General features: G+C 32.9%; 1 protein-coding gene across 1 annotated transcript; it reads right to left on the bottom strand.

Moving 5' to 3' along the window:
* Positions 1-575: 575 nt before the first annotated feature.
* LOC128181455 (uncharacterized) lies at positions 576-22,850 on the bottom strand. Its single transcript, XM_052849856.1, has 17 exons — positions 22,720-22,850; positions 18,859-19,002; positions 18,522-18,753; positions 18,280-18,355; positions 17,407-17,574; positions 17,101-17,307; positions 16,371-16,659; positions 11,349-11,499; positions 11,072-11,178; positions 10,565-10,680; positions 9,663-9,760; positions 9,404-9,459; positions 8,828-9,030; positions 7,453-7,603; positions 6,001-6,213; positions 3,277-4,200; positions 576-3,098 (listed from the first exon to the last, which is right to left on the bottom strand). Exons 1-17 carry the CDS (start codon positions 22,808-22,810, stop codon positions 2,935-2,937), a joined length of 3,390 nt encoding a protein of 1,129 aa, XP_052705816.1. The 5' UTR covers positions 22,811-22,850; the 3' UTR covers positions 576-2,934.
* Between the last annotated feature and the right edge of the window lie 2,587 nt (positions 22,851-25,437).

Raw genomic sequence — 25,437 nt, forward strand, 5'->3', positions numbered from 1 at the left:
ATTGTTTGTATTATGACTCCATTGAGCTGATTTTATCATACCTATTGTTCCTCAGGTTAGCGTTGTGGCCCATGGGCCATAACTTAGATATGATCCATGACCATTTTATATTTTGTGTTTCAATTAATGTACACTATCCACTTATCATTTGGGAATTGCCATAAACTCTAGTAATATAACTGGTGCAAATAGATAAAAATTTGAGCTATTATTGTAACAACTTGTAATTTGGTTTCGACTACAAATCCGCAAAAGTAAATTTCAGATATTTCAAGAAATTATATTAATGTAATTAAAAAAGATATGCTATAAAAGATAGCATTTAAACGAGGCAAACTACTTGCAATAGAAATATTGTGTGTGAATTGTAGGCACATGTAAGATAATCTTGAAAAATGATAATGCTAAAAAATAAAATTTATTTCTCTTTTGTTTAAAAAATTGAGAAAATAAGTTACTTTCTTCTTTCATTTATAACAATAATTTGTTATAGACGCTTAAAAATCCATATCTCATGACCAGACCAAATATGAATCCCTCTTTGTTTCAGGCACATAGTAATACGAAAATTAGATTTTAGATACTTTATTAAAAAACAAGAAAAATAGTACATAAATCATATTATATTGAAGAATGATATACGAAGTAAACATTGAAGAAGTAAATAAGACTAAAAATGAAACAAGTTATACAAACAATTAAGGAAACATTATCTTTCCAAAAAAAAAAAAAGCTCTGGATCAATTAAAATTTGCATTCATATAACAATAGTGTCATATACTGTAAACCTACTTTTATTCGCGAGCGAGAAATCTTTGCGAGCTACGCGAGAGAATTGTCGTCTCGAATATTTCTCGTTGCGAACCAGCCCTTGTTGTATGGCTGTTATAACAACACATATCTTTATAAGGCTTACTCGCAAAAAGTAGTCGTCGCGAACTAGTTTGTAACTCGCGAAATAATGTCCGAATAAAAGTTGGTTTACAGTATTTAACATTTTTTAGTTATCAAATTTCAAAGTTCCTTCTCTCCTGCTGAAAAAAATACAATGTAAAACAATCACGCCTTGAAAAAAAAGCATATTGATGCACTTATAAGGCTTTTTATTTTTCAATCGTATAACCCCTTAAATTAGAAATTATCTAAACAAATCTACAAATCGTTGACGTAAATAAATAAATTGCAAACCGTTTATTTATTTTATATACCCTACAATAAATCGAGACAAATATACAAATATTTGACTGAATACATAAATAAAGACCCTTCCATTTCCATTTTTCTATTTCTAATACATGTATAAGAAATAACCAAGATGAACGTACGAATTTATCATTTCAATAAATAAAATGAATTTTTGTTTTAATTTCCCATTTTAAACCATACACTATGTAAATAAACAAAAAATAAAAGCAAATCTACAAATCTATGAATCACATTTATAAATAACTCTTTTTTCTCATTTTATAGGCTGAACTTAAGAAATCATTACGACAAACCTACAATATAGCGGATCCGATACTTTTTTGTGTCTCCAATTTCAAACTAATTTCAAACTCGTTTAAATTGACTAACTTTGAACACCTACCTTGGAAATTCCTTGTATTCCTTAAACAGGTTTTGTACATCAAAAATCTTTTGTAAACTTAAAATCTGACTTTATAATAATCATTTTATACAAGTTGAAAAAGAAATATGAATAGAGAAGTAGACTTTCGAACGTAAAACAGCGCTGAAAAAACAAGAGTTCAAAAAACTAAATGTGATGATTTTATTACATCTCGATACATTGAGTAATGTTTATGGTTCATTTACTATGTAACATGCTGAGAATTGCGCAGCAATGTTAAGGCGTCCCGATGCTAAAATACGTCTAGAGAACGATATTATTTGAATCTTAAAATCTATGTTACATTTATTGACACCGATGTTAAACATTATATTTGATGCATTTTTGTGACGTCATATGTACTTTGTAATCACATGACGAGCGAAGCCTAATAATGCAAAGGATCTATTTAAATCGCATCCTCGCAGGTGATGAATGACATTTAATCTTAATTTTATGTTTTAAAGAAAAATCCTCTGTTAAGTTATATACTTTGAAGTTCTTGCTGGGGAAAGAAATAAATATTTCGTTTGTGGAAGAGATTGTTGAAACATTCCACAAAATCGTCAAAAAAATGCACATAACACTAATCAAAAGCGGTTTACAAATAATTGGGGTAAATCCATAAGTTTCCCAAGCACGATTCACATTGCTACTTATATTCTCTACCAATTTTACGTAAAATATTCTAAAATTGTGTTGATCTTTCACCTGCGCCAAGCTGGTTTTACATGCATTAACATTTCTTCATTCATTTATTTACACGTAGCAGGGAGAGTATCTAAACCTTTAGTTTATAAATAGTCTTTTACCTAAAATGAAGCTTTAAAATTGCCGATTATTTGATACTGGTTTTTACTAAGAATGAATTCTGTACGTCAAGCATTAACAGCAGCATCTATGTAAAGGAAACAGGCAGTATTATACTGGTTTGATATAATTCACTTTTAACGTTAAGATACATTCCTTGAAAACTATCGACAGGAATGTAGATCATGACGTCAAAGTTAATTATGACGTCATATCGTATGAAGTACAGATAAGTTACTTTTTACATATCGCTGTAAAATCCATTGGGAAGCCTTAACATGCCCGCGTGAATTAATATTGGATTTTTAAAAAAGATTTCTCTGTTTTCTTAAAAGAAATTAAAATAGTGGTTACATATACAAAGTACTGACAGGCTCTTTCAAAATTGTGATTTTTGTGATTGTTCTGGTTTTTTTATGTCTTATAAGAAACGAATCATTCGGTGATCTTTTCAAAGTCTGCAAATTGTTTCATCTTTTATAAGTAATTTGATATAAAATACTAGCAGTGGCCAATTAGGTCAGTCTTCTTTGTCTTGGTGGAAGGATCGAAGGAGCCCCCGTATGACCACCCTGGGTGTCATCAAACGCTTTATTAGTGAACAAAGACTCGTCAGTTCTTGGCTCTCCTCCATAAACGTTTGCATCAACTAATCGCCGCGAACCTTCCTCTAATGACGCTAAAAAACAATAAAAATACGTACCTTTTGTATTCATAACATTCATATCAAATAAATAAAACAATGGACAGATAAAATAATATGACATAACGGAAGTGAGAGATAAACAGATATAATTACTAACGTTGTCAATGCAACATTGTGTTTGGTGACAAGATATAAATAGTATCATAATTACCTTTTTTGATCTGTCGAAATCGTACAAATGCAATGATTGCTAAAATAAATGCACATGCAGCAATGATTCCAAGAACCGCAATAACTGCCTTGGCCACTGAAGACAAACCCGATTCTTCAGAGGAGCGATGAAGGGCAAACGCTGGTGTCAGCCTTCCGTCGTTACAGGGAAACTGTTGAACTGCCATCCGTAGAATGCTGTCGAAAGCAGGCATGTTCTGATCATACATAACCTTATTCATTGCCGTGACCGAAGTTGTCACGGACACCGAATTCTGAGACAAAGACACTCTTGTGTTTCCGAATTTTAGTCCTTCAATCTCATCCGTGGTCATTAAATAATTTTGGATATAATCTTCGTCTATCATACAACCTCTTTTGTTTCTGTCGATTGTAATGACAGCTTTGTAGTCGTTGACAGTGAAAGGCCTTTCAAAGTCAGCGAATATGCTATCGAAATTAGACCCATTATACTGTGTTGTAATAACACTGAGATATGGATAAGTTTGTATTTCATTCTCACTGAGCTTTAGATTCCATTCCTCGGCCTTCGTATCCTGCGGTTCTTTCTCCAAAAGCGCTGCAGGACAACCGCTTACAAGAAAACTGTCAATATTCTGTGGAAAATCTGCTGCACTGTCAAAATAGACCTTAACAGATGTCAGATACATGGCGGGAAATTTCAGCTCTAACTTTGTTATAGATCCCGAACCAGGACTTTTTATGAAGTTTTGCAAAATTTGAAATTTTGAGCTATTGCGATTTATATATTCAACCCTTAACATCTCGGCTTGATATGGCTTTTTCGTGCTGATAGTGACAGTTGTTATCATGACTTCGACAGTGAACGACACAAAATACTTCTCACCAACACTAGTCATGAAACTTAACCCTTCAAAGCCTGGGTAAATGATGTCTGAACAGCCTGTAAAAGAATTGTAAAAATAAAAGTAAATTTTGATACCGTTTTTATCTATTTGCCTTTTTGAGCCTCAAAATTTTCAAAGAGAAAACTTATATTAAAAAGGAAATTGATGTGTGGAGATCAGTTAGTTTCTGAACATTGTTAGTTAGTTTCTAAACACATTTATTTTAATGCTGTAAAATATATTTATATATAAGGAAATCAGAAAGAACAATAAAACCCCACAGATACTATAACCCCAGCCCTACTAAAAAAAGTAACAATTAGAAGAGAAAATATTCTTTTCTATAATTATATGTATACACAATCATAGCGTATGATACATCAAAATGATTGTAGAACTTTTTTTAAATATTGCATTGGTTTTGAAATGAAAAATGAAGGTCATCCTAGAAGGGAATATTAGTCAGGGGATGATACATTGTGCACGAGAATTGGTTTTCTTTTCCATAGTTTACCTTAAATGAATACATTTTATTTTGTATATATTTTGATAAAATAACATAAATACTGATACGTTTTCTACGTTGTTTTTTATGGAATTTTTAACGTATGGATCATAGATTATTAAATCGTTCAACTTAACAGATACGTCTTTTATGTATTTTAAGCAATGCTTGCCTTAACCAATGGATAAATGACAATCTTATGTTCTACTTAAAGGTAGCTTAAAGATGCCTTATGCTAAGTAAAAGACGATCTTTAGGCCACCCTTAAGCTATATATTTTGCTAAAAAGTGACTTAAATGTTCTTAAAGGTGGCTTATAGAAAGCGTAAAGAAGTCTTAAAGGTGCTTAAAGACAGCTTAAAGATTTAGATCATTTACATTGTAACCCCTAATATTTAGCAGTGGGGCAAATAAGTATAGAGAAGTTTTAAAAATAAAGTAACAAAAAGTTCATTGAATTCCCTTTTTGTGTTTTAAAAAATGCTCAAGATTACATGTTTAGCATATCTAAAACATATGGATCAATTACCTGTTATATTTATCAAATTTAAAAACAGAAAACCATTTTTGAAAAATTAGAAACTATGGCAATTTATGTAAAATGTAATACTTGTATGTGAAATTTCCAATAGTTAATGATAAAGAAAGATAACTTCTGCTCATTGAAACAATTTTTTGTAGGAACCTTCACAACAAAGTGTTATTCTAAAAAGCAACACTTTATTTTGATATAATAAGAATCGACAATGTACATAACTTTATATTACTTTCATATGTATCCATTATTTTCAATTCAATGCTGTAATGGTAAATGTTTGCTTTTTCTAATTTCGTTCAAAATCATAAATAGACAGTTTTGTTTCATTTCAATCTATTGATATTGAGTTTTTTTTAGATAAATATGAAATATGATATATATATATATATATATATATATATATATATATATATATATATATATATATATATATATATATATATATATATATATATATATATATATATATATATTTATTAGCATTTGTTTCTAAATAAAAGTATAATTAATTTAAAATACGATTGTTTGGAAATGAGTGGAGTTATATAAAAACACTAGTTTTTAACTTAAAAAACCCCCACATACAATGAAAAATCTTAATAATAGTGCATGTGATCGTGTTTAACTATGTTTTTATTCAGTGATTATTCCTTAATTGTATTAATGTTGGGAAAATTGATTTGAGCACTTTAAATAGAATTTTAATGATAAACACTATTATTTCAACTTCTTGTGTTCTACGCTTGGTCTTACAATTCAATGTGTAGTGTATTTATGCATAATGACATTGAAAAATCAAAAATATATACCTACCTGAAATTTGCTTATGAGGCACCGGCGTTTTCTCTTCTAAAGTAATTGTGTCGTTTTTGTGGGAGAGTAAATGTGTCGCTGGTTTCCCCCAAAATGATTCCCTTTCGATTGCAGATACAACTTCCACAAAAACAGTGTCCCGCCGTCTTACAAAAGATCCTATTGGGTAGTTTTTACTTAGGAGCGAGAATTGTGTAGGGTAAATATCATATTCTGAAGTTAAAAAAAAAGAAGATAAGGTAATCAGTTTGTATAATAAAATTTGATGTCATTTGCTTGATTTTATTCCATTTCAATTACAACAGCATTGTATACTGTACAAAAATAAGCTGTATAATAAGTTTTCGGGACTTTGCCACCAAATCATAAAGCCCTTAATTATAATGTAGTTATATATTCTATACATAATCATTTATTATACCTCTGTGAATATTTTCTATGGAACATTACAACGAATAAACATAAATGCTATTCTATATAACCCTGGAATAGTTTCCGTGCTATCTGCCTATGGTGAATAGTCATCGAAAGCTATTCACAGGCGGCATTCGATTTCCTTTATTATTTTTTTTTTTAACTCGGAACACCTCTGACGTAAACGATCGTCACATTGAATTTGAAATCCTATAACTCTAATTTGTTTATCATAAAAAAATTGAATAGCGGACAATTAATTTTTTCTTTGGTATATTAAAAATACCTTTTTACTGACTATGAAGACGATAGCAAGTTTATTGTCCCCCTCGCAACTATTTCCCTCGGCTTTGCCTCGTGATCGTGATAAAGTTGCTTTATTGGGGGACAATACACCTGCTATCGTCTTCATAACTAGTAAATAGGAATATAATATATTCCCTCATTTGGTAATAATTAAACAAAGAACTATATATGATGAGAGTCAAATTTGACCCCCATAATTCGCCATTTTTTAAGTGTTTCGGGTACAATAAAATGTTAACTAATTTTTTAGAGGAGTTGATATAAAATATATCTTTCATCTATTTATCTGATTTATTTGCACTCACTGGCAGTATATGACGTCAGAATTGACGCCATTTCTATATTCAATCAAAATCAGCCAAAAATTGACATTTTTCTTATCTATTTACGAATGGGAAATATAGAGCGCATGCTTGAACAAGGGAATTTTTTTTGGTCACTTATAAGTCTTGGCTAGATACATCTCTGATTAAAATATTTTATTTGTGCAAGAATGCGCTCTATGTTTGCGGAAGGAAAACTGCTTGAAAACAAGCTGTTTTACGCTAAAAATGCAAAAATGGCGGGAAAAGGTTGTCTTTACAATGTCTTATTTCTAAATTGTGGACACTTGAACCAAAATGAATATTATGTAAACACATCACATACATATCTGTACTAAGATATTTTGCAGTACTAATTAAGAATTTTTAAACTGCTTCTTGTGTTTGTAAATTATCATATAGATATTACCTTGTTTTATTGGCCTGATTTCGTCGCTAGCTATATTTACAGTTTGCTGATTTCCGACGCAGTTTAGCGATTTGTTTGTATAACTAATAATTCCCCTTTTGTTGCTTGTTTTTATTTGGATTCCTGTTATTTTTTCTGTACCAGTGCTGCTCTTAATTGAAAAAAATATTGAAACATAGAAATATACACAAATTCTGTAAATTAAAAGCAAAAACAAGAGAAAATATTTTTTTATTATACACTTGTACACTACTTCTAAATCATTGTTTTCATTACAATTGAACTGAAGATTATATGTATAGTAACAACTATGCGATGATCGGTTGTAAAAGATAAACCTAAATTTGTTATAGTCAAAATCTAGGAAATGAAAGAAGCCTACAGTTTGATGAAATTCAAGATACCAATTCTTTCAATAATGCTTCCTAATAGTAGCTTTGTTTCGTAGGGTTTATCGGGGCCATGAATCATGTTTAACTGTCCCTTTCTATGATATTTGAACAAAGTAGGTGAAAAATCGCGGAGTTTTGTCCATTCTTTTGACATATGAAATATATCTAGAATGCCTACAGTCTCTCGAAAAGGCTTTAAACATGGTCTTTACCTCTTTTTGATTTAAATGATGTCAAATTGCGTATCATAGGTTTCTGCATTACTTTCCCGATGATAGGATATAGAACTTTACGAGACTGTACAATTTTCTACGTAATACATTAAAAGCTGTAGAGTACCAAAAAAAGAGAAAAAGAATAAATAAATCAATTATGGCGTCAAAATGGTTCTAGCACCAAAAAAACCCTTTGGAATCATCTAATAAATCTCAACCTTTCAGTTAAAGTGACCTAATCCATTGTGCAAAATGCAGATTATTAGAACTCTACCCATAAACCTTTATTATTACTTGGATAAAGGGGTTTTTTTTTTTAAAAGAAAAGTTTTCAGAAAAATGCCAAAACATTTTTATAAAAGTAAAATTATCTCCCCTTGAAAGATGTCGGGACTCTCCCTTTAAATCAACTTGAATCTCTTTCAGTAAGGATTGTCTTGTGGTAACTCTGGTTATATTTTACCCAGTACAGTTCTTCTACAGTATAGTGTGACAAAAATTGGACCAAAACTAAAAGAAAAGCTCACTTGAACTTTAAACTCAAAACTATATAAGCTGAAAAGTATTTATTGAGTAACAAATTTAATTGCATAATAAAAATAGAACCCAATGCTTGAATTTAACATTAAAGTGTTTGCAAGTATTGAAAAACACTTTAGAATTCCAAAGGGAGCACAACATCGTGAGAGAGACATTCATCATATCCAAACTTAAGTTAAAACAATAATTATTTCTAGAACTTTAATGCATTATCCTCAATAAACATACCATGAAGTAAAATTTCTTAGGTTCCCCAATGAATCTGTCCGTAAAGGCACTGTAATACCATTTGTGTCCATATCTGTGTTGGCATTGATGTTTTACCGGAAACACGACAGTTCCTTCGGAGCCTTCCAAATTAATTTGCACTTGAAAAACGTCTTTTGGGCTACCACATATTGATAATTGAAGACTGATCAAATATGGTTTCTCTGAAAAAATGTTTTTGTGAGTTATTATATATACACTTTGCGCTAATGCAAAGAAAGTAACTGTGTAAAAAATCTAGTCAACATTTTAAATAAATTATCACGTTGTTTTTTTTTTATCTATTGGTAGGAATAAAATACCCAATTTGCGTACAATGTATGGACCGTAATTTTATTTAATTGTCCTTTGATATAGCGTAAAAGGACACACAGTCTCAATGCAATTAATGAATACACTGTTTCCATGTTAGAAAGACTGTAAATTATTTGGGCAGAAGATAATAAACCCTTATAGCATCAGCCCCATCGACTTTCCATAAAAGTGCGAAATATTGTCATGAAGAACACAAAGTATTGTATATTATTATTTTCTTACCTTTGTCTGACCTCAAGAAAATTGACATGCCTGATAAATCACCAGGTGATGAATATCTAAGAATAATAGTCAACCATTATTTAAAGTGTGCGCCAACACAGAACCATTTATCGTGGAGAAAACTTATTCTAAAACTTTCCACTTAACAAATTTTGAAATTATAGGTGTTATTAAGCAGCAACCCAATGATATTTTGCATCTAAAGTTTGAAACCTATCAATAGATTAAAATCATAATCTTAAACAAAATTATGCCATACTTTAAGCCATCTTTGTTGTCAAATGCATCCATCAATTTGTCCGTTGGGGCGTTGTTAACATCATTAAACAAAGCTTTTCCGGTAAGTAAATTGTCTCCCTGAAAAATGACAATAAATGACTCTCTTCTAAAACTTTCTTGTATTTTGACACCCTCCCCTTAAAACTAAAAAAATAAATAAATTAACCAAAAAAATGAATAAATAAAAAAAATGTCAACAACCGACAAGCTTTTCTTTGCGTTAGTAGAATCTAAACAAATGTGGCAGCTGATGATTGGCTAGCGATTGCATATAAATATATATATATATATATATATATATATATATATATATATATATATATATATATATATATATATATATATATATATATATATATGTATGTTTATATATATATATATATATATATATATATATATATATATATATATATATATATATATATATATATATATATGACTGTATGACTATAGAAACTACAGGTATTGAACGAAAAAAATAATCCTTTAATAATAGAAAAATCAAGCTCCATTTTTGACCAGTATTAAATATTTTTTGACTTTCCGCATTTGACGTGAGCAAATTTAAAAACAAATGCCAAAAAAAAATCGAAATGTTAGGAACAAGATTAAGTCTGTATCCTGACAATTTTGCATGACGATAACATGGGAGTTCTAGTTAACGTCCTCATCATTACACCTCCACTATTCATCAAAGAATAAATACCTAGAATTCCTTTTTGCTTGAATTACACCATAAGTATGTTGAATTGAATAAATTTGTCATTTCTATTTTAAATGTTGCATTTACATTTAAATATAAAAAAGGATTTTTAATGTGCATATTAAATATTAATCAATGTAACAAGTGTCACTTAAAAAAACAAAATTTAGAGAACAAACCTTCACAGTGACAAGTTTAAACACCTGTCCATACACTAGCGGAGTTCCTACCGTTGTGCTGTCATCATCACTGGATTTGATTTGGAATAGTCCATTGTAGTCGGAAAAAGTTGTAACTGAAATTTTTATCAAAGAATGGATTAAACATTCTACAGCCATAAAGCATTGGGCTCTTTTAGTACTTCTGTGAAGCAACCTGGGGATAAAACTATGTCAATCAATCATTTGAAATGTTTCTGATAGGTAACGATATGGCGGGCGAATGGCATTCCTTATTTATTCATTTATTTGGTCATACAGTCACTATTTAGTTAGAAAACTTAAGTTATCACTTATTTTACTGAATACCTATATTATATTTATATTGTGACGCATTCAAGTTTAAGAATTCAAAATCGAATTTAAAAATAACCATCTCAAAGCCAATGAATTTAAAACTCTTTTAGATGATTCAAACATTTATGAAATACGGTTAAAAGTACTAGTATACCATCTAGTTGCTGATACCTGGTACTAACGGTTTAGTCACAATTCCCCGAAGGTAGCCAGTGGAGTTAGACAGGGATAAGTATTGTTTAGATTTTACGTTTGATAGACTAACGAAATCTCCGAATCTGTCAAAATATAATAAAAACCTTTTACAAAACGTTAAATAATAACAATTCAATCATTAAAAAAAATAGATAGATGAATATCAATTATAATAGTGAATAACCTGGATAGAAAACGGAAGTGCAATTGTACTATTTATATATGAACATCAATTAAAAAACCACTTCCTCACTTGATTCCACCGACTGGCGCATTATCAGTTTGACGTTTACGTCTTGACCCGAGAGAAGCTTCATTAGGCGGACTACACAAGGACGGGGATGATGTCTGTTTACAGTACGCGTATATTGCTGATCTTAAACAGTGACGCCTTTCAAACAAACCTGCAAAATAACTTCAATGATACAATCCATAACCAACTCTTAAAACGATCTTTGCGAGACAAAGGCATTATCATATACTGTCTTTGCTATTTAACATCATCTCAAATCATTACATCTATGAAGACATTTACAGATATTAAGACAGTTTAGTTTTCACAAGATACCAGTAAAATTCTGATTCCTTATCTAATTCCAAATTTACTACTAGACTTCCCAGAACATTCGGTTTTGTGTACTTAATTATACGTCTCTTTTTATACATCTAAATTGGAGGTTACTTTGACAGATCAGTGTTGTTACTGACAGAACTATTGCTCCAACCCTTATGCATAGATGCTATCGCTGACCTATAACCCATTAAAGTATTTGGCTTACAATTACGTTCTTCATGCAAATAGATGAAGAAGTCTGCTAAATCAGCTACAGTGGCCTCAACTGAATCCTTTTGGTTCTTGGCACACCATTCCTTGTAGATTCGTATTCTAGCATCATACATTTTTCTTGTTGACTGTCTTCGTGAGTTGAAGATAAATGACTTAGCTTTCTCAGAAAATCTATTCTCTGTTCTTTGTTGTTTGAAATTTTCCAAACCGCCAGATGCAGACTTTCTGGACTTGGATGAATGAACTGCCCTCTTCTTTGAGTCAACATGTCTCTTATTATTGGAAGTTCCCTTGGAATGTCGACCAATAGATGTAGTAGGTCTGGAAACCATGACTGTCTTGGTGAAAACGGAGCGATGAGGAGAAGAACACACGACTCCTGTTCCACTTTCCTGAGTACTTTCGGAATTAATATGGGAGGCGGAAATGCATATGCAAACATTCCTGTCCAATCTACAGCTAGCGCATCGCATTCCCATGCCAAGGGGTCTGGAAACGGAGAACAAAACACTGCTAGTTTCCGGTTTTCCCTTGTTGCGAATAAATCTATGTTTGGAGTGGGAAAAACTCGAAAAATGTGCTGAACTATTTCTTGGTTGAGACTCCATTCTGTCATCTTGGGAATTTGTCGCCCTCTGGACAACTGATCTGCTATTACATTCTTTTTCCCTGGAATGTGAGCTGCTTTGAGCTGTATCCCGAGAAGGTGACACCAATGCAGAATCCTCCATGTCATCACGCATAGGGCTGCAGACTTTGTCCCCCCTTGGCGATTGATGTAAGACACTACTGTTGAATTGTCTGTCCTCAGCAAGACTTGCTTGTGTTTGACATTGTCCCTGAAGTGATGAAGTGCATTCTCCACTGCACTGAGTTCCAACAGATTTATATGTGATGACTGTTCTATCACCGTCCATTTCCCCGACACATTGCGATCCTCTAGGTGGGCTCCCCACCCGTAAGTTGATGCATCCGTCCACAAGGTTAGGTCTGCTCTGAAGCTCAGAATAGACGTTCCTGCCAGAACATTCCCTCTCTCTATCCACCAGAGAAGATGTGGGATGAGGAAACTGTCCATTTGAATCAGATGATCCAGTTCGTCCACATGTGGACGCCACTGGGACAGAAGGCAGAACTGAATGGGACGCATCTTGAGTCTGGCAAGAGGTACCAAATCTATACAGGCTGCCATTAAACCAAGGATTCTGAGGAATGTACGTGCTGGGATAAAAGATTCCATAACCATGGTAGAAATTGCCCCAAACAGACTGAGAAAACGGTCCAAACTGGGGTAGACCATACCCTGTTGGAGGTTGAATAGTGCTGAATAGTGTTGAATAGTTATCTGTTGCGTTGGCTGCAGAATTGACTTGGATTGATTTATTACCAGGCCCAAGTCCATCAGCAGAAACAAAGTTCTCCTTAGTTGATGAACTAATGTCATTCGATCTGCATTTTTGAGAAGCCAATCGTCCAGGTACATATAAATGGAAATCTGTTGACTTCTTAGATGTGCACCTATTGCCCCCATTAATTTCGTAAACACTCTTGGGGCTGTTGCTAGACCGAAGGGCATTGACCTGAATTGATAATGGATATTGTCTATGCAAAACCTGAGGTATTTCCTGTCTTCTGGATAAATTGGAACATGTAGATATGCATCCTTTAGATCTATTGATGCCACCCAGTCTCCTACATTCAGAGCCTGTATTACTGACCTTAGAGACTCCATCTTGAAATGTTGATTTTGGAGAAATATATTTAACGGTTTCAAATTGAGAATCGGACGGTAACCTCCGTCTCGTTTTGGAACAACAAAAAAGGTGCTGTAAAACCCCTGACCTTCCTGGGTCTTGGGAACAATCTCTATGGCATGCTTTTCTAATAAACTTTCTATTTCTTCTAAAATACATTGTTTTTGGACGACATCTTGTACATTTGTTATTCTTACTCCTGTATTTGGAGGGTGTTTTATGAACACAAGTTTGAGTCCTTCCTGGACTATTTTTAAAATCCAATCGTCGGATGTAATTTTCATCCACTCCCTGTGGTACGAAATGATCCGACAGCCTACTTTGGCTGATTTCTGCAACTCGAGTCGAGTCTCTAATTGATCCGTCAAAATTACTTTGGGGGACGAAACCCCAAACGATCTTGTGCAGAGCCACGAGTTTGACCTCTGAAGGAACCTCTTGAATTGAAATTTCGTCCTCTTCCTATAGTAGTCTTTTGATTCTTTTCTGCAGCAAACTTTCCCTTCTTTGCAAAGGATGACTGCTGTTCTTTCGGTTCCGAGGTGCCCACTGAATCATCTCTCTTTCTTTTCCTTGCAGAACTGAGGGCTGAACCATCTCTCTGCTTTGAACCCCTCAGGTGCTGTGTTTCTTTAGCATCGCGCATACTTTCTGCACTTGCGTGAAGAATATCAAAATACTTCCCACAAAAGAGCTTAGGATTCAGAGTTGTCTGTACAAGGAGTTTGTTTTCAGTTGCTTTGTTTTTAAAAGCCAAATCCTCAATGTGAATGGCTCTGCGGGCTGCAACTGCACCCACTAACATGCGGGAAGTAACATCAGCCATTGACTTGAACACCTGCATGAGTGCTTGTAGGGCCTCTGTCTTGTCCTCATCAGATACAACGTTATCAACGTAGGACGTAATTAGAGAGGCATATGTCAACTCTCTTAGAAGAAGTCGAGATCCTTGATCTATCTTCCATAACTCATTGTTGCGTGAATGCAACATAGGGTTGCGGAAACGGTAAGAATTTTTGTTTCCTTTTCTCCCTGTTGTAAAACTGCTGTCCTCAATGTTGTCATCAAGGCGCGGCGTTGTGCAGTACTTGTCAAAGTCGGAAGAAGCGACTCGGTATTTTTCATCATCTGATGCTTTATAAGTCCGAATCGCACCTTTTCGCTGGAATTCTTCATCAACATCTGTTAATGTGTTTAAAATGTACCCATCCATAGGCAAAGACTGTTGTGGGGTAGATGATTTTGTCCCAATCAAACGATTTGACATGTATGATTTGAAGTCTCGGCTCTGAGTTTCAGAGGCATCAACTGAGTTGATGTTCAGTTCTGTAGACACTTTTTTAACAAAATTTTTCCAGTCTACCATGCATGAACCATTAGAGTCTGTGTCATGCGTATGTACTGAACCCAAGACAGAGTTATCAAACTCTGAACGATTATCCTCGTGAACATCAATAACATCATCAAGTGAATTGCTTAAGACTTGATCAGTTTCACCTCTGTGGCTTACCAGATCATCGTCATCCGATTCTCTGGAGCGTTGATCATCTGACGGTCGAAATCTATCGAACCTGTTACACGCCCTGTCTGAACGAACATCAGACGTAATAGCAATAGTCGGTTGTTTATTCGAATCCTGGACCAACTCTTTAATTCTAGCGTCAATCAACCTTTTCATGCAACTCTCTTGATATTGCTGCCATTGGGCTTCGAAATTCCCCAACACGAAAGGCGGAAAATTACCTACTTGAGGTGGGACTGAACCCTGCGTCAAGTCGCCGCCATTTTGACTCATTTCTGTCGGAGAAAGAATTTCTGACGCAGCTACGTTTCCCGCAGAGGAAACTTGACTATCAGAACGATTGCCACTATTCCCCACAGAGGGAACTTCTGGATTTGGCAATGTAGCTGACTTTCTCCCCGCTTCAGATTTCTTTCGCTCGATCATCTTTCTGATCAACGTCCGTTTTTCCTCTGACCACTTACTGCAAACTTCGCATGGAAATGCTTCGTTGCAAACTCTGTGTCTATAGCACTCTGCGTGGTCATCCAAAACGGTCATTTCTCTATTACATTTTACGCAAATTTTAAATGAATCAGACATTTTAAGACCGCAGGCTTAAGAAATTTTAATCGAAGAAAAACACGCGGCTTTTCTTCTCGAATGCCCGAACAAAACTGAAACGGAAGTATGCTTGTGCATTATGGGTAAACACTAGATGATACCACAGGGGTGGTCTCAAAAGTTCAGGCATGATCGTAGGCAGCTCGGGGAAAATGCAAAAAGTTGATGCAGGTAAGTATAGATATTGATGTAAACGTTAGCTTTACGAACAAAATTCAAAATTAGCGTCGAAAAAATGTAATTTGTAAACAAATATAAATACACACTGCATTTGTTTTTAATGAAAATTGATAAGGATTCTAGTTATGCCCATGCATTTACATTTTTTGGCGAAGATCAGCACCAATATATGTCGTAGTATAAAATAAAATTGATAACATTGACGAGTATTCATTTGAGGATTCGTTTTAATAAATAATTTAAAAAAATGTGAAAACATTGAAAAAGAAGAAGAAAAAAAAGCCGTGTCATAATTTGCAATTCATATTTTTTTTTCAAACTGTTTGCTCCTGCTTAAGTTTCAAGCTGCTCAAATTGAAAGTTCAGTAAAAAGTATGTTTTAGGAGTAGCGTGGAGCAGCTCAACTTAAACTTAAAATATGACACTCACCGTATGTAATGTCTTTGAAATACCCAGGTCTCAATAAACTTTCTATCGACGACATCTTGTACTGAATAGGAACCGGCTTCTCATCTGCAGATCTCGCCCATTCTCGTAAACTCTCAGTAGTTCCTTTCGAGATGTCTCCAGATGGTGGATTTCCGCCGATATAATATTCATACTGCTCTTTGCTTGTATTTTGTACCCTATTAAATGCTTCATCTTTTGAACTTACACCAACACTCAAACCACCACCACCTGAAGCGCCAAATCCACTGAAAGACGCCTGTGCTGCTACCTGGAAATTTAAAGTCGAAATTTTATAAAGGATATCCAGATCGGCCATTATAAAATTAAATTATTTCTTTAAAAAAAGCTATATATAAATATAAACTGGGAAAAAATTTGAATTTTAAAGCTTGAATACAGGACATTTCCTTTACTTAATAATTTTTATTAGCTTTAATTATCATATCCAAAAAATCAAAACAAATAATTTACAATACCTACTTGAAATTTGTAACCACTTAGCCTACTTGATGTAATATTGATTATTTGTCTTTTAGGGGGTTAAATGTATGCTATTTACCATTAAGATTAGAAGCAAGAAAATAAACCAAAAAAATGATTAAAGTCAACAATTTGTTTGCGTAATCAGGTTACTCTCTAATAATTCTTTAAGAGTTGTAAACATGAATGTAAATTCTCGAATACTTAAAAGCTTGAGGGGTTTCTTTACCTTTGCACTGATTCCCTCAGATTCCAGTTTTGATAAATCTGACTTTGAGAAGGTAAGTTGTTGTACTGCTTTCGCACCCATTACAACTTCAGTCGTATAATGAGTACCGAATTCACGAACAAGGTTGATATACATCTCTTGAAGTGGGCCGGATTCACAATCTTCCATCGGCAATAACATCACTGCTTTTTCGAAGTAATCATTTACCTACATGGGGTACATGACAATCATTTCGATTCCATTTTTGATAACATTGTGATGATACAAAATGGTGAGTATGGTTTTAACTCATTTCTATTATTTTACCTTGGACAACTTAGATGTTTCTGACATTCTTGCCCTGTAAACTACAGCACGGCTAACAACATTTAATGTAGTTGTTTCTCCTTTTTGAATTTCCCGCGAATTCTTCTGATACGATGCGCTTGCGCTAAAGCTAGCACTGCCTCCCCAGCCGCCTCCATGTGCATTGACCTAGAATGCAAATAAAGAAGTTTGGATAGACAGAGAGCAGCTGATTTTAATATCAATTTAAATATTTTAATAACAGACATTGTTCAGTTTAAAACCTACTTATTTCTACGAGGTACATGTAGTTAAACATATTTACATGCACATGTCAGCTTATGTGTATGAAAATAATATGATTAAAAACTCTCTATCCCCTATGAGTTAAAAAGAAGCAGTATATTGTTTTATATCATACTTAATTTAAAATTACCACTTTAAATGCATTTGAAGATTGACCATTCTTACTGTATTTGTTAATTTATTTTAAAAGTGTACCTGAATTCTCTTATGCTTAGCTTGACATATTACTTAAAAGAGACATTACCAAGATTTGAGAAATACACAAAAAGTTTTCTGTATATGCAATTTAGAGCATTTATAATACCCAGTTAACATTAGCATAACGGATGATAAGTTGAATTGCAAGCGTGATGACTTGTAAAGCTTTGTATTTATACTAAACTACGAGCTTTAGAACTATGAAATAAGCAAACTATATCTTTCCACATTGTAATATCTCAAAAATAAAATTTCTGTCCAAAAAGTAACCCTGACCAAAACAATGGTAAAAATAACTCGTTTCCTTTTCCAAAATCTACAAAAAAAGTTTGCTAAGATGTGCTTCGGAAATATTTTTATAGAAATGTTTCGGTAAGGTAAAAAGCTTACCGACGCATCCACACTTAGCATCTTCTTGTAGTCAGACTCGGATTGAACCGTATGCAAAGAAGATCCAAATTTAGCACTTTAAAGATAACAAACACAATCAACCAATTAACGATACATTTGAACATTGCATATTACATTTCGCTATTTGTGTTTTATATGTCATATTGTTCAGTTGATAAGCCCATCTTTCCATTTGAATATTGAACTATCTATCCATCTTATCAAAACAAGTTTTTATGTACCTGGATTCAGAGATCACGTCAACGTTGTCTGGGATTCTATAATTGCCGTCCGCCGTGAATTTGTGAGTGTAGGGCAGCTCAATTATTGGGAGACGGAATCCTTGATCAACGACACCATCATCGGTGAGGGGATTCCCCTTAAATAAATCGTAGCCACGCCCTATGTATCCCAGGTTATAGCGAGAAGTGGTGGCAATGAACGGTGTCTTGGCTTCGTGGTATGCTCTCGACGCTTTATGTATTAAATTGCAAAGTTACACAGATATTGATTATGCACATACAATTTTCTTACTCTGAAATAAAACCAAATTAAGTTTAGGATAATGAGTTTCTAAACCTTTAGCTTCTCTTTGATCCGCCTCCTTAGCCTCTGCTGCCGCGAGTTTCTCGGGAAGTCTTGCGTGAATGCTGGCATTCATCATGGTTGTGGAAAGCTGTAGTTGTTGGAAACGAAACCCATTTACCAGCTCATCTAAAGTAACTATAAATTGATCACAGATAAAATATCACATTCCCAGAATTCAGTGGGATAACATGTTACAAAAGTCATTTCAAAATAGCAATATCACAGTGGAATATCATCTGATGCAGTACTTTCTATTTAAACTTATCCACTTCGAGTGCGTATACTATTTCTCGAAACTGGAAAGTCAAACAGTATGCATGTCTTTTGTCTTACGTAATTTTGGCATCTAGCTAAGTAATCATTAAACCCATCTATTTTGTATGTTTCTATTTGTATAATTTAATCATACTTTGTACTTATTTCTCATATGATCAAAACTTATAACAAAATCATGGAGTTTTCTTTTCAGATTTCACGTATTAACCATTTATACTCTGAGTTACTTTAAAAAACAAATTACTAAAAGTTGTAAATATATATTACAGCAGCGAAAAGCTTTTTCAAACATATTTTCTTAAACTTTATCTGTCCGTTAACATTATTTCGTAAAACGGAAATACTTAAGCAGTGTAGACAATGTGCCATGCTTATACAAACCAGATTAGATAAATCGTGTTAGAAATCGCATGAAAATAAAAACTTAGACGCTATGTTAATACCCTTGACAAAGGCAAATGTTTATTCTAATGATACGGGAAAAAATGTTTTTGAACAAAACTTTATTCAAGCGTTTTCTAGATTAAATCTGTATTGAATTTTAAAGTTCTTTTTTCAAACAAATTGATCGAGATCTACGACTGTCCTTCGGCATTATTTCATAAGTGTACATGTATTTTTTAACTATGAGTGTACATGTATTTTTCAACTATTAGCACATATCATAATTGAATATAAAAAGCATTACACGAGAACGTACGTATGTATAAACAGAATAAAACTAAATTAAATTAAAATAAGTTCAGGTTACATCCTTCCCTATGAACATTATAAATTATGTAACAATATTCAGACTCAAATAAATTTTAAATGTTTAATTCAGCAAAATAAGGAAACATATTCCTTAATTTGTAGAAACTATTACATATGATCTTTTTTAAACAAATTTTATAAGTAGTTTATGTCATTGAAGAACGGAAATAAATCTTACAAAAATTATAGTATAGTACTACGTTAGCTGATCCATAAAAAACCCCAAAACGCACTTGACTCAACATCGTTGCGACCCTCTGGAGACAGACATTTCTCATGTAATACTTTTTTACAGAAGAATATAATATTAATATTTTGCATATGGTTTAACAATACATCCGTGGAATAATACGATCAGACAATTGCAGGTCTTGACAAATATATTTTTAAAAATCAAAAATTCTAAGATTTATTTTAAAAAACGCTTGAATAAACTTTTATGTAAAATAAAAATGTTTCCTTTTCATTACAATAACCATTTGTCAGTTTCCCTATGACCAGCGAATGATCTTTAATAAGGAAATAAAATCAGCGTCATAGCTTCTTTGTACGATTTTAAACACGATTTATCTGATAAAGTATTTGATAAGCCTTGGACAATGCCCACACTTTGCTTGGAATAAACACGGAATCACCTGCTTGTATATTTATTATTTGTTTGAGCGGAAACACTTGTCAATAATGAACATTTTCCGAAACTTCATTCGCGATAACTCAACTTCATGACCTGTTGTTCGGGAAGTCCACATTGAATTTTTCAATAATCAAATATAAAAAAAAATTGATTCTATTTAAGACCTCTTTTATTAAATTGTGTTCTAAAACACTTAACACAGTGTCTCCTAAAATTGTCACATGTCAAAAATATCCCCAAATCTTAACTTGAAAAGTTTGTGAATAATGAATAATTACCGATTTCAACTTTAACAAAGTCTTAATACAATGCAATCAACTTTTATCATAAAGTATGCATACAAGAACAGGACAATGCATTTTTAATCACTCAGAACAGCTGTTGAACTGCGCAGCTACAGATTTATTCTGAAGATTTAAAAATCTGAAAAAAAATCTGAAAGGGTTCATTGGTGTCCTCTCTACAACCATTTGTTGAGAAAAAGTTTGAATTTTGCTCATTTAAGTCGTAACGTTCTTGGATGCTAGACAATTATTTCCAAACTTGTATAGTGCGTTAACCGTTTGGTATTTGTTTAACGTTGTGTTAACCATTTGGTATTTGTAATATGGTGTGTTAACCATTTGGTATTTGTAATATGGTGTGTTAACCATTTGGTATTTGTGATATGGTGTGTTAACCGTTTGGTATGTGTGTTTACTGGTACTTACGTTCAGGTATATGTTTTAATATAGACATACATGTATAGCAGGTTCTGAATTCAAAACATTCCCATTTTTTCTTACAGATTTAATTTTGTATAAATTTGATTTTTTTTTATAATTGCTAATTGCTTTTGTAAATTATTCTTTCAAAGACTGTGAATGTTCATTTATAACATTGTAGTAAATAAAAGTAGAATATAAAAGGCTTTTATTCAGGGAATGTTTTGAGGAGAATTGAACAACTTATCGGAGACAATTTTACCCTGCAATATTTAGGGTACTGCTCCTCACATCGAATATATAATATTTCGTAAAAAGGTTAATCTCATTTGATATTTAATTTATTAACCAAAGAAAAAAATCATGGACTTTCATATTTTTGATACTGTATTAAATATTTGCAAACAGTTATATTCAAAGAAATACAAATCATAACGGTTGAAGATGTAAACAGATAGCCATGCTATGACCTTGAATTGCTAGTATTACATAATGGTCACTATGATATTTATGTGTACCTAGGTACTGCGCATTGAATGGTGTTAATGATAATTAATAGAATGAACTCTGTGACTCTTGTAGCAATGCGTAGTATTCCTAAATGATGCTATGAAACCAGGTGCATAATACGGGCATAATAATATCCAAATTGAGAGTTTAACAACAAGTGACATATTTGGCGATTCTGTGTCTGCAACGATAGCTCTAGTACTCTATATTGAGTCATGTATTGTGTATTCTATATATTAACCTTTGTAACCTTTTATGCCGTGTATGAATGAACGTATTATGAGTAAGTGATGCCTCATACTAGGTGGTGGACTCCGAGACCCAGGACTCGGAGACTCACATCCTGCATCCAGACTCTTTGATTGGCAGTTTTGACGGTTTTGTTACTTTATTTAGGAATAAAATATTAATCTTAATTTTGAACACTAAATGTTCACTCATGATCGTCGTAAATGGGCCGAACTAGTCAGAACTGTCCATCATAAGTAAAATGTTATATATACCCATGTAAAATGATGTTGAACAGATTTAGATAGATTCCGCTTATTGAGATAGATTATGAGACTCCTGATTTGGGCTGCTATTAGCTGATAATTGTAACTATACGATCACGCTTAATAAAACCGCTTGAGAAAGAAATACTGGACTTGTCATCACTAAGTTTGAGCTGACCCTCAATTGGATCCGTAAGACAGAAAGCTTATAAGAACTCCTTTCATACAGTCACCCTCCTAGCCCTTTCAGTCATTCTTCGACTGACTGAAAGGCATAGTGTCATCCCTGTCATTGCAACTTCTTTAAAATCAAAAGTACTTTTAAGGATATACCCCCATCTTTGAAAAATATTAAAGCAATGCACTCTAATCAATATAATTCACTGTACGTGTGTGTTTGCAGAGGGAAACACAATTACCAAATAGAGAAATAATAGGTATACATGATTAAATAAACTAATTAATCAAGAGAGTCACTCACTTGCTGTGGAATTGCTATTTTCTTCCTGCATAGCGACTGGCCTATAGCCATGAATACATAAGAACAGCGAGAGTACTCCTCGTAGAGACATTGCCGAGGTTTACGATAAACCTTGTCAACAAGGATGAGCATTGCTTTTTATAGACATGTTGGGATCATCAAATGGTTGATGACGCCTCGAACATCCGCTTACAGGAACTTGTACCCTAAATTAAACAATTATACAACAGACAACAAATCTCGATATTGAACCAATTTTGGACTCTAAACTTCGTCCACTAATTAAACAATTACAGACGGAATAAACCAATATCCGACAATAATGCTTCAAAATTAAACAACATGTTATAACTATTTAGTATAAGAAAAACAAAGTGGTGCTCATTTAGTCAACCAAAAAAACGTATGGATGTTGACTGAAAGGCGACTTAATGTCACAGTTTTGTCATTAAGTCACCTTTCTAAACCTTTCAGTCACATCTCAGTTGACTGAATGACTGAGAGTCGGTCTGTAAAAGCAATAAATGAATCAAGAACGTTAAGTGAAAGACTTATAACATGTTAAAAAAATGTTAAAAACTTATAACATTCTATACATATGCATATACTATTGATACACAATGAAGCAGTATTATTTATTCATAGTTAATTACCAGTTTAAAAAAAATTAATACCTTTTTAACTTTTTAGATTTACAAAATGAACTAAACAAAGCGTAATATACATGGATACTGTAATAATTATATAACGATAATAATATACAAACGTCGTATTTTGTTCTTCCAGTTTCATTTAATTGAATAAAATATGTTTAATGTTTAATTACATAATACATAAGAGATTGCTCTTAGAGCATTTATCATGAGGATTTTTTTTTCCACAATTAAAAAGTTACATGATATAATATAAGAAAAGATAAACATGCTGAGATTAAGTTTATCATCTGACACCTGTTAAAATATTAAATTTGAACGTAGGCAATATCTCTGGTGAAGGCATTTAGAAGTTTATTGGAAAAATGTTTTACAACTGTAAGTTTAACTCACTATAGTTGAAAGCTCAAGTGAGCTTTTCTGATTACTTTTTGTTCGGCTTCAATATGTCCGTCCGCCTTTTTTGTACAAAACATTCTTAGGTAAAGAGGGGGGGGGGGGGGGTGGGGGTGTCAAATTTTGTAATAGACAAATAATAATTTAAAAGGTTTTTTTTCAAAAACAAATTGGCTTTAACAGCATTAACTTGTGAACTTGTGAGAAAGCATCCTTAGGTTGTGCAAATTTAAAATTGTTCAAATCATGATCCCCGATGGTGGAGTTGAATGGGCCACAATTAGGGGTCGAAATTTTACATATGAATGTATACATGTGTATACTATTACTTGTTTGTAGGTAAGATTGAGGTTTGTTCAAATCATTAATCCCGGGTATATGATGGGGACATAATGACATAATGGGGACATAATGATTTTAAAATATTTTGAAAATTCTTCTCCAACATTAATTTTAAACGAAAGCTGTAAGCTCTGTTGAAATATGAAAACATCCTTAGGTAATATGATTAGGTTTGGGCCACAATGAGGGGTCAAAGTGTTACGCAGAAAAGTCTTTTTAAAAAAATAATCGAGCAGAAACGCCGTAAACTGTGTGGAAGCAGCCTTTGGCAGTGTATATTCAAGTTTGTGTAAAATTATGCTCCCTGATGTTAGGATGGGTGGTGCCACAATATGCAATGTGTTTTTGTAACTATGTGCAAGCATTTTGACATATCATTGATTCGTAATTTGTTCGACCAGAGCCCTTGAGCACTTTTTGGACCCCAAAAAAGATGTTCAAAGTATGGTCTAAATATATAATTATATAGATAAATGTTTAAGACCATTTTGAGAACTGCAATGCTCAGTCTGTAATATGACTAGAAAATCGTCAGGTAAAAATGTGGACTCAATGTTTACCGTGATAATGTCTATATAAACATTAAAAAAATGTTCACACAGAATCTATTTTACTACTGTGTCCAGAAATTAAGTGAACGACTTTATATTGAGAGTCGATTTTATTATTGCTATTGTTGTTCAGGCGATCGATGTGGACCATGGGCTCTTGTCAATTAAAGATATATATATAACCAAAGTATTGAAAACAGGCTTTTTGGAAAATAACCGGTAAAGGTTGATTATTACAGAACACTGAGTATAAATAAGTGAATAGGAACAAGTGGTGCGCAATAATTACCTAACATCAGTCTGTAAATATCCTTTATTTTCTGAAATTGTTTATACAAAACATGTCATTTCATAGAAAAAGCAAGTATAGTGTTCCCTTGATAAAGTATAATTGCCCGTTATATGTAGATAATCTTGCTATTTTCGCGCATAATAGTTGGAAAAGGAGGATATACATGCATAGAAATACGGTGCCATTGTCTTGATTAATGACTCTTGTTAATTTAATCCGATTTAAAACATAAACAGACGACTGGTTTTATTAAGAATAAATGAAATAAAAACTTATAGAAGTTATAAGCGCCACTTGGGATTGAGAGTTGACTAAGTTTGTTTTGTAAAGTGCAATTTGAGAAAAATTTCTGCTGAGTAAATTCTTATGATTTAAGATTAAACTTTGTTAAAAACTTTTTTTTTAGTTTTTAGTTTTTTTTGTTTAGATCGGAGCCAGATCCCAGAAGGATCTTTATCTACCGATTCGCTGATTTTACGCGTTA

The sequence above is a fragment of the Crassostrea angulata genome, chromosome 4 (genome assembly GCF_025612915.1).
Source record: "Crassostrea angulata isolate pt1a10 chromosome 4, ASM2561291v2, whole genome shotgun sequence".
NCBI lineage: Eukaryota > Metazoa > Mollusca > Bivalvia > Ostreida > Ostreidae > Magallana > Magallana angulata.

Coding starts and splice junctions, on each gene's coding strand:
- LOC128181455 (XM_052849856.1), bottom strand. CDS start 22,810: ATGTCTCTACGAGGAGTACTCTCGCTGTTCTTATGTATTCATGGCTAT. Junction 18,754..18,858: donor GGATCAAAGAGAAGCTAAAG/GTTTAGAAACTC, acceptor TAATACATAAAG/CGTCGAGAGCATACCACGAA. Junction 9,031..9,403: donor TTTCTTGAGGTCAGACAAAG/GTAAGAAAATAA, acceptor ACATTTTTTCAG/AGAAACCATATTTGATCAGT.